Consider the following 10,000-nt stretch of genomic DNA (forward strand, 5'->3'; position numbering starts at 1 on the left):
CACACACACTCTCTCTCTCTCTCTCTCTCTCTCTCTCTCTCTCTCTCTATATATATATATATATATATATATATATATATATATATATATATATATATATATATATATATATATATATATATATATATATATATATATATATATATATATATATATATATATATATATATATATATATATATATATATATATATATACCCTGTCTGCGTCACTCCTGAGTTTCGTTCCTTTGCAGTATTAAGATGAGCATCAGTAGTAGCAACAAGAAAAACAACAACAACAACAACAACAACAGCAACAACAACAACAACAATAATGTCAATAACAGAGTTTCATTTCCGTGCAATACACAAGCGGGAGTGTTTGTGTCTTTTTATGTGTACAGGAAACAGCCAAACGAAGGAGAAGACCTAAATTGCAATTGTAAAAAGAACACAAAGCTAAAGGTAAAACGATAAATAAATAAATAAATAAATAAATAGTACATTAATAAATATTGTTAATTTAAAAGGGAGATATCCATAGCGGAGATCATTATGTAGTTCCTCAGACGTCCCAGTACTCCTCTCTAGAAACCATTCAAGTCACATGGCAGAGTCACAGAGCTTTACCCACGAAGAGAAAGAAAGAGTGAAAATACAGCTTGCGGGTTACTCCTCCTATTAGTGACGTAGACAGCGTAGCAGGTGAGAGTAAATAGGCAATGTTGTGCAGCGAGGCCACGCAATGGGCGGGAACTGTATATACGAGTAGGTAATTAGTAAATACCTTCCCTGTGCAGTAACTATCGCCTAATGTAATTTGTAGTTTTCGAAGAACACCGCTATGTTTAAGGTTATAGTACTGTTGTTGTTGTTGTCGTTGTTGTTATTCTTGTTCTTGTTCTTGTTCTTCTTTTTCTTCTTGTTCTTGTTCTTCTTCTTCTTGTTTTTCTTCTGTTTCTTCTCCTTCTTCTTCTTCTTCATTCTTTCTTTCATTCTTTCTTTCTTTTCTTCCTTCTTTTTTCTATATTTGTTTAACTATTCTGTTTTTTATACAGGAAAGACGCTTGGTAGGCCCCTCTTTTTTTTTTTTTTTTTTCTTCTCTCTTTTTCTCTATGGCATACAAAGAGCACCAACCATGGAAATAATAGCAGAGGACGCAGAAGACGCAGCTGCTTCACAGCGGAGTAAGATGGGTTAAAGATAGTCTTAGAGAAGGGAGTTGATGAGGCGAGAATCTTTGGTCTCCCCTTACCTTATTAAGAGTGAGTCAAGCCGTCTGCACCTTCTTCGTTCATGTGTTGTATGGGAGTCAAGCCACACTTCATACAAGGACACACGAAGGCCCCGTATAGTGTTTTGCTCACTCATTAAATGATACGTCGTAATGGAAAGGGAAATTTGAACAAGAAGTTTCTCAGAAGGGAGGGACCAGCATTCACTACTGTGTAATTTACCATGGTACCCAGCTAGCCTTCCCCATTGCGGAGCGGGTTCAGAGCTCATAGACTTATCTTCGGATAGGACTGAGACCACAACACACTCCACACATCGGGAAAGCGAGGCCACAACCCCTCGAGTTACATCCCGTACCTACTTGCTGCTAGGTGAACAGGGGCTACACCTTAAGAGGCTTGCCCATTTGCCTCGCCGCACCCGGGACTTTAACCCGAATCTCCTCGGTTGTGAGCCAAGTGTGCTAACCACTATACTACGTGGTGTGTGTGTGTGTGTGTGTGTGTGTGTGTGTGTGTGTGTGTGTGTGTGTGTGTGTGTGTGTGTGTGTGTGTGTGTGTGTGTGTGCGTGCGTGCGTGCGCGCAAGCGCGCGTGCGCCCTTTTCATAAGACCTATTGATATTTTTAACTACTAAAGATAATCGTAAATTATGTCAAGGAAGATGAACAAATCGATAGTCACAAAAAGACTGAACAGGCAGAGGAGCTCCAAAGGGTAGTACCTGGGCGTAACGCGCGCCCACTGTAATCCGACACAGGTCTATGAAAGGAGATGCCCTTCACTTTCTAGCACAAACAACTGGTGATGTGTGTGTGTGTGTGTGTGTGTGTGTGTGTGTGTGTGTGTGTGTGTGTGTGTGTGTGTGTGTGTGTGTGTGTGCGCGCGCGCGCGTGGCGGGCGTAAGCAGTTTATTGTTTTGTAATGTCTTGATCCAATCACGGGATTCTAGTATTTTCATGTGGTGGCTCCATCAGGTGTGTTCCTCGATCAACTGAAGGAAGGCAAGAGATACTGGGAAGAGAAGTGAAGTTTACCATAGTTTTGTAGTTGTAGAAGCATAGAAAGCTGGTCTGTAATCCTTGATTTTTCTTTCTCAGTCGTCCTTTTTAACAGCCTGCCCATCACCCCTATATCCTTCCCCTACACTGCACTTTTAGTTTGACAACTTACTTATGGAACAAATATTTGGAAGTACAAAGTTTCTTATCTTTGGCGCATTCCTGCCATTCCTAATCTTGAGTTTGGTCTGCGGGTGCAGGGGACAGGCAGCACCAGCTCTGGTGTTGACGTCATTGTTGATATATCGTGAAGGTAAGTCAAGATATGTAGTTAAAAACATTCTCTTTATTCAAATATTTTTCTCTTTTTTTTTAGTTTCATTCAGGGTCGTTTGTAAGTAGTCGAGATGTTCTGTGCAGTATGTACAGATGTACAGAAAGGAAGATGGTGCCGTCAACACTCGGACGATGCTTGCTCAGGGCTAATGTTGTTCATTCTTGGCAGGAAAAAGGTGCTTGAAGAAATAGGTTCTGCCGAACATATCCATCCGAAGTGCTCTACGGCATCACGAGTGTTCTATTACTGAGTGTCGGGGGCGGCCTCAGCGGCGGCAGCAGCTTCATCAAAGGCCATCTTGAAGGCAGCTTTGGCGGCAGCAACCTCAGGGGTGTCCTGCACTGGCTCAGGTGCGGCGAGAGCGGGTGCCTCGGGGGCATCGGGAGCCACTGGCAGGTTGGTGCCAGACACACGGAAGCCCAGGGCGTCAGCTACGTAGTGCTGGGTCTGCACCTTGCCCTCGGAGTCCACATAATTGTAGGCACCGCTCACTCTTCCGAAGGCGTCGCGGGTCTCAGAGCGAGAGGAGGGACCGCCGGTGTAGCCGAAGGAGTACTGGCCCAGTTCGTCCTGGGCGTGGAACTGGGACTGGACAGGAGCCACGGGTGCTACCGCAGGGACGACGGGAGCTACATTGTAGGTAAGTGGAGCAACAGGAGCAGCCTTCAGAGTGACTTGTCCATGAGCCGTATAGGGCGTGACGCCTAGCAGGCCGGGATAGCCCCCAAGAAGTCCTGGGTAGCCGTACACCCCAGGGTAATTCAGTACGAAACTATTGGTGCAGGCAACTGCCGCCGCCAAGCACAGCACAACCTGTAAAAGTGAACATATGTTATAGTATTCATGGTGTAAGAATATGAATTCCTCTCTTTGAGTCTGCCATCCTCTGAAAACTTTGCTTCCTCAGCGTCGAGGACTTACCAGAGAGTTCATGTTGACCCACCGAAGAGGAGCTGTCTGGTGGAGAACACCGAGCACTGCCTTATATACTAGTTCGTCGTTAGAGATGGGCGGGGCTGAAGGTCCTCAAAGTCATGGCCGCTCGTGCGCCCCTCCCTTCTGCCTTGCTCTCGCCCGCCTGGTCCCATCGCCCTTCACGCCGGCTGCTACCTTGTCCAACTCTGCATGTTTTTTTACATTCGAAAATGGAAATGAGACTGTAAGGTACAGAGTACTTAAAACTTTCTACTAAGGTCGTTATGTCAACGTAGCCTAATCAGTCTTCAAGCCTCGTGACAGAACGGATTCACGTGGTGGCCAGGTGCACCACGAGTATGACCCCTTCCACTGCTTATGATGACTCGACGTCTGCTGTTTGATAACTCTGTATGATTTTACTGAACAAAATTACGGCTATACAGACACTGACACCTTTGAATTACTGGCTTTCCTTATGCATGCTCACTGATCTCTTGGCATTGTGTTGTAACCTTCCACCAGACCATTTCAGTTACCTTATAATGAAAAACCGCTCCTGACAAAAAAACTCATTTTCTCAGATAATAAGTTTAAGACAGATTTATAGAGATGCTTTTCAGTGAATCCTAATTATTATGAATGAATCAATAGCAAAATATATTATCGTTCATTTTTTCTATTTGGCGGCAATTCATCACAGTGGACAAGCACCAGTATCACGAGAGTAGGGTTTTTCTCTCTCTCTTTCTCTCTCTTTTCGATGAGCTAGTTTTTTTTTTTTAGGGCGTGTTCGTTAGAAGCAACATCACCACGCCCAGCACCCAACACCCAGCACCCGTGGCACACCGGCAGCCATCAAGGTGATCCACCGGTGTGGCCCTCAGAGTGCGAATCCCAAGGTAGACTCTTGAGTTACGGTATGTTACTTCGCTCTGTCTCGCCGCCGTCCTGCAGGAGAGACATGTGTTGGGGTGAAAGTGAAAGTAAATTTGCAGAGAGAGAGAGAGAGAAGGCAGGAAGAGAGAAAGTGTACGCTATGTATTACTCCCCTGCCCACCAGTTTTTCATCCGTTGAAATTTTTTTTTTTTTTTTTTTCTTAAAAGCATATGTTCTAATATCTCAGTATTTTTATCCCTCGCCACAAACAAGTTTGGTGACCGCTTGGAGCGCCTGGGGATGAGGTGTGGCGGGGTAGGGAGAGAAAAAAGGTTCCCCGCGTGGCCTCGGGAAGCCGCACGACGAGTCACTCCCTGCGCATCGTGGCGGTCTTCCCCCACGTCTTCTCACGCTTCCCACTCTTCCCAAACTCTTCTACCGTGTGAAGACTTCCAATGTGTTTCCATTATCCGGGCAGCAAGATGGTGTTTATATTTCGTTCAGTTCACCTCTAACCCCATGACCCTGATGTTGTAATGCCCTCTCCATCTGTCCATCCATCCGTTCCTCAGAGCCGTTACTGACGTGGATCTCTGAGTAGCGGGGGATGAAAGTGACCGCCAAATAAGTGTTACTGCTTTATCTATTACAAATGTAAGCAATGTTTTTAAATCAGATACAAACGTATGTAGTCTTGTTATAAAATTTTATTTTCTTTGGAAATACAAGTACGGATAAAAGCAAACGAGAGAGAGAGAGAGAGAGAGAGAGAGAGAGAGAGAGAGAGAGAAATGAGCATAAGCAAGGAAGCAAGTACTCATGGCCTTGGCCATGGCGCGTGGTGCTCAGTCCACGCGGTAGGAAAGAGAGTGGGCGGGGTTGTGCACCACCCGCAGCAGGGCAGCGTCGCGTGCTGCGGCAGGGGCGGCGGCCGTAATTCCAGAGTAGGCGGCGACAGCAGGGAAGGCGGAAGAGTAGGCCACTGTGGGATGGGAGTAGACCAGGGGAGCAGGGAATGTGTTCAAGCTCTGAGGGTCGGCGTAGGTGAAGGGTCCGGGCACCAGAACTGCTCTTCTGGTACGAGCAGCGCGGCTGGGAGTGGGTGTAAAACGTGCAAGAGCTCGGAGACGCTGACCGAATCTCTTGAAGTCAATCTTGAAGGCATCAAAGGGAGACTCAGTTGTTGTGGGTGTTGGCGGCTCTGTGGTGGGCTCAAGGGTAGCGGGGGTGTCCTCAGGGTTGCTGGTAGTGGGATGAGGTGCCTCGGTTACTGCAGGGACATCTTGGATAGGTTCAAGTGCTTCAGGAGCAGGAATCGATTCTTCTTGAATAAGTTCAGGAGAGGCAGGAGCGGTGTGAGATACCTCGTCTGTGAGCTCAGGCGCCGTCTCTTGGGGTTGGACTGGCGCCACACCTTCGGTCACTGGAACAGGTTCAACGAAGTTTACAGCAGGTGGGCCAACCTGCACCGTGTAGTCGTAGTGCTGTGCCTTCAGGTTCCCTTGGCTGTCCAAAAAGTTGAAGGTTCCTCTGACGATGCCAGATGCGTCCAGGGTCTCCGCGCGTGTGGTGGGGCCGTCCAAAAAGTTGAAAGAGTACTGCACTAGCTGGGCATAGCCAGACCCCGCTAGCGCTGCCAAGCACACCACTGCCTGCTGCAAATATAGTCCTGCTCAGTTACAGCTTGCCTCACTTCCACGTCATTGTGTCATGTCATGTCATTGTATTATGTCTTGTCACTGTCATATCACTGAGTCATATCATGTTACTGTGTCATGTCATGTTACAGTATTATATCATGTCAGTACTTCATGTCGCCATGTAATGTCAGTGCTTCATGTCACCATGTCATATCAGTGCTTCATGTCACCATGTCATGTCATTACGTTATTTTGTCATGTCATGTTAGTGTCATGTCATTAGAAAAACGCAAGCAAAGCACACTCACCACGACATTCATTTTGCCTGCCCAGGAACCGTCTGCGGGCGCCGGGCTGGGGAATCTCTTATATAGCCCGCCCGCCGGTACTCATTTTGCAGCGACAAAAACGAGGGAGGAGCTTGATGGGAGGACAGGCTGCCTTGGGCACCGCCCCATTGCCTCTGTGACCTGGACACTGTAGTATTTCGTCAGCGATGTTGTAGTTAGTAACACGAAGGTAGACAACATATATTGCCAACCATATATAAATACTTCCTTATCTAACTGTTTACGCCTCAAATCTCTTTGTGTCAGCCCTTAGTTTATTCTGTGCACAAGTGGTGTGTTACAGCATGTGCGTCACCTGTCACAAACCTGCATGACAATTAGTTTGCTTTGCATTGTCAGTTACTGGAAAACTACTTCTAAGAAGGAAAAGGTGTGTCAGTGCATTCCATGGCACTTTCCTATTAATATCCCAGATTTTTTTGTGTCCTTCATGACGGTCTAGTAGTATTCAGAGGCTTCTCTTCCACTTCTTCTCAGGGACATTGTTGTGACGAAAGTAAATGGCAGTGGACACCAAATGTTCGTCGTCCTTGTCTCATACTTAGACAAAAATCAACATAATTCTTATTAATGTTGTTAATATTGTTGTTGCTGCTGCTGTTGTTGTCGTGTTCGCCGTCCGATGTTTCATTAAAATTCCATCAATGATAAGGAGGATATTCAGTGTTTACAGTAACCAGGATTAGTGTTTTGCGCTACGCAGTGTCCGGGTGCGGCGCCACCACGCCCGGCGTCCGCCAAGGTCACAACCGTCCTGACGTGCTCACCAGGTTCAGTGCCTGCGTATTGGCGTAAGCGACAAAACTTGATTATATTTCCTGCTCTGATTGATTATACGAATCACTGGGAGCTCCCCCACCATGCGCCTCAACCTCGTGGCGTCACCAAAGACAGTCGAGAGGACAAATCACGCTGCTTCCTACCACACACTCTGTGAACCGCTACCACTTGTCAGTATGTGTAGATACAATACATGTGGTACATGCCTTGCATTCCCACATCTAATAAACATATTAAGAAAACTGCAAGAAACCAATCGGCTGATACGTGATGGTTCTTCTTGTAAAATACATTTAAACATATTGTTCCCCATATCCCCCTCTTAATAAAATATACTTATTAATCTCTTTGTCTCAGAAGAACGGCAACGCAGTTAGGAGCGAGCATCGGTAATGCGCTAAGCAAAAGTATCAGTCCGGGAGTTCTGTAGATACTCTGATACTAAGTCTGAGAAACGCTATCGTGTTTCTTTGAAAAGGAATTAACATAAGATTTCATGACCCTTATGTATGAGTGTCGCCTCTCTGCGGTCTTGTCTTGTTCCGTCACTGTCAACATAGTACTCAGAATAAAGCATGGATGGCGTTCGAGAATCCTTACGAGGTATGCTTAGTATATTTTCTGAAAGAGAGAGAGAGAGAGAGAGAGAGAGAGAGAGAGAGAGAGAGAGAGAGAGAGAGAGAGAGAGAGTATCCAGCCATAGGGGTTTAATCATGAACGAGTGGGACAGGTTATAAGGAAAGCATAAGGAATCTAAGATCACGAGAGCATGAAATACCATTTTGCTCATCCTATGTTACATAAAGCACGCATCGTCACGCCTCTGCACCACTGCTTACTTCTTATAAGGGTAAAGGCCCTGAGGAAGAGCCTATATCGGAGGGGAGGAGGCTTGGGCGTGGCGGGGCGATGAGGACTGGGTAAGACGAGGGTATAATAGGATGGTTTACAAGGGAAGGGGAGGAAGGGAAGGAATGGTGAAAAGACCTTGGATGACGCGTCTCTTCAAAATGTTTGACGTTATCCCATTTCCAACTTGTTGGTTTGAATGATGAATGGAGGAGGGATGACAAAAGGAATTGAATAGATCAAATAAGAAGTCATCAAGATTAGTTAACGAGGAGTTAATTTTGTTATTAAGATGAGAGTCCCTCGCTCGCGTGCTTGTGTGTGTGTGTGTGTGTGTGTGTGTGTGTGTGTGTGTGTGTGTGTGTGTGTGTGTGCATGCTAAATGCAGACGCATCTTCCGAATGTATCTTTTTTTCGCTATTATTCATATTCTTAGTTCTATGTCATTCATTCATACGAATCTGTCTGTTTTCTCATTTATTTATTTTTCTTTCTTTTTCTCAATTTTTGAGGCATCAACAGACGACAAGTTTCGCTCTCGGTATGTATGTTCTGCCTCCGCTTGGGTGAACCCCACAACCATTCATACTCCAGTGATTCAGGGCACTATACACACATATGGCGAACTACTCTTCAACATTCTTCTCCCAGAATAATTCCTTTCATGTGTGGATTCAAATGCGAGCTGAGTTGTTGAATGGTCGCACATCCGCCATCACTGACTCTCACAGACACGGGCTTTGATAGCTATTCTTCCTCCTGTTTACCATCCCACCGACACCAGCGCCGCACCAATACATTGCCCTGCTTGCATATCCATCATGGCCAATCTCCGCGTCACCCGTAATCTCCACACATGACTTGTGTATGAGACGACCACAGATCATACGCGGCACACAAGTACGATGTTGAACACTCGACAATCACACCATACAGGCGCATTTCTTTCCTCATGTCATAACAGAGACAGCCAGAGAGCAGGCAGTCACTAATCACCATGCGTCACAACACATGGCGATACATTTACTGTCGGTAGAAGAAGAGGATGCGCAATGATGAATAGGCGTGATTACGGCAGTGCTATGGACCAGTGTGACGAGTTACAGAATTGGGAGACGAATCCCACATCATCTTCCTCCCTCTTCCTCTCTAAGTGTCTTAAATAACCCCGCACCACTACTGCCCGCTCTGTCCCGTGGTCAGTGACGTGCTGCTTCGCGGACACCCTCTCACAACAATGTATCAACACCCATTAGTAGCAGCGACCTTGATCTGATTCTGGCTCACCTCTCACATTATGGTGTCAGCCTGCAGATGCCTTATGCTCAAGCCTCTCTCTCTCTCTCTCTCTCTCTCTCTCTCTCTCTCTCTCTCGACCTGTTGTTTCTACCGTTTGTCTGGCGGCTCCACTTTTTCTTCTGTCTAGTACATCTCCTCTTTGCAGTCTGTTTTCCATGGTACTAATGTATGCATGATCCATCATTTTGTTCCCATCAAAATATTCCTGACTCTATCTGATAAACTTTACTAATTTTTTTTCTACCATCAGTCCCTTGTTCATCTCTCTTTTCTTCCCCCTTGCAGTCTGGGTCAGCCGTGTCCTTTAGCTGATGGTCACCTCGTGCATCATCCACCGTTGTGCTTCCCAGCAGCCATGGCACGATCGTTTCTTCGGTGTCCTCTCAATTAGCTGCGCTCCACTGTTTGTCCCTCTTCTCGCTGGTTTCGTTACAGTTAACCAGTGCCTCCTCCCCTGATTCAGTGCTCCATTTATTCACAGTTTCCTCCTTCTTTTGCTGCTTGGACACACACACACACACACACACACACGCCCGGTAGCTCAGTGGTTAGAGCGCTGGCTTCACAAGCCAGAGGACCGGGGTTCGATTCCCCGGCCGGGTGGAGATATTTGGGTGTGTCTCCTTTCACGTGTAGCCCCTGTTCACCTAGCAGTGAGTAGGTACGGGATGTAAATCGAGGAGTTGTGACCTTGTTGTCCCGGTGTGTGGTGTGTGCCTGGTCTCAGGCCTAT

The 10,000-nt window shown here is 46.3% G+C and overlaps 2 protein-coding genes across 3 annotated transcripts in view; both read right to left on the reverse strand.

Moving 5' to 3' along the window:
- Window positions 1-6,440, reverse strand: part of LOC123515116 (proteoglycan 4-like) — a 23,889-nt gene extending 17,449 nt beyond the window's left edge. Inside the window, exons 1-2 of one of the 2 annotated variants that reach the window (XR_006677780.1) lie at window positions 6,298-6,440; window positions 5,096-6,004 (exon numbers count right to left, since the gene is read on the reverse strand). Coding sequence is in view for 1 of the 2 variants with exons in the window: in XM_045273555.1 (XP_045129490.1) it covers window positions 5,195-6,004; window positions 6,298-6,309 (822 nt within the window). In the remaining variant the exon portion in view is untranslated. Of the gene's footprint in view, window positions 1-5,077; window positions 6,005-6,297 lie in introns of those variants that run through there. The other variant, XM_045273555.1, reaches the window with a different exon arrangement.
- The window catches only part of LOC123514905, a 14,527-nt gene continuing 7,075 nt past the window's right edge, over window positions 2,549-10,000 (reverse strand). Inside the window, exons 4-8 of the mRNA XM_045273162.1 lie at window positions 5,240-6,004; window positions 4,866-4,942; window positions 4,282-4,420; window positions 3,476-3,511; window positions 2,549-3,367 (exon numbers count right to left, since the gene is read on the reverse strand). Of these exons, the coding sequence (XP_045129097.1) occupies window positions 2,798-3,367; window positions 3,476-3,511; window positions 4,282-4,420; window positions 4,866-4,942; window positions 5,240-6,004 (1,587 nt within the window). The 3' untranslated portion in view covers window positions 2,549-2,797. The remainder of the gene's footprint in view (window positions 3,368-3,475; window positions 3,512-4,281; window positions 4,421-4,865; window positions 4,943-5,239; window positions 6,005-10,000) is intronic.

Source organism: Portunus trituberculatus, chromosome 38 (assembly GCF_017591435.1).
Source record: "Portunus trituberculatus isolate SZX2019 chromosome 38, ASM1759143v1, whole genome shotgun sequence".
In the NCBI taxonomy this organism is placed as follows: Eukaryota; Metazoa; Arthropoda; class Malacostraca; order Decapoda; family Portunidae; genus Portunus; species Portunus trituberculatus.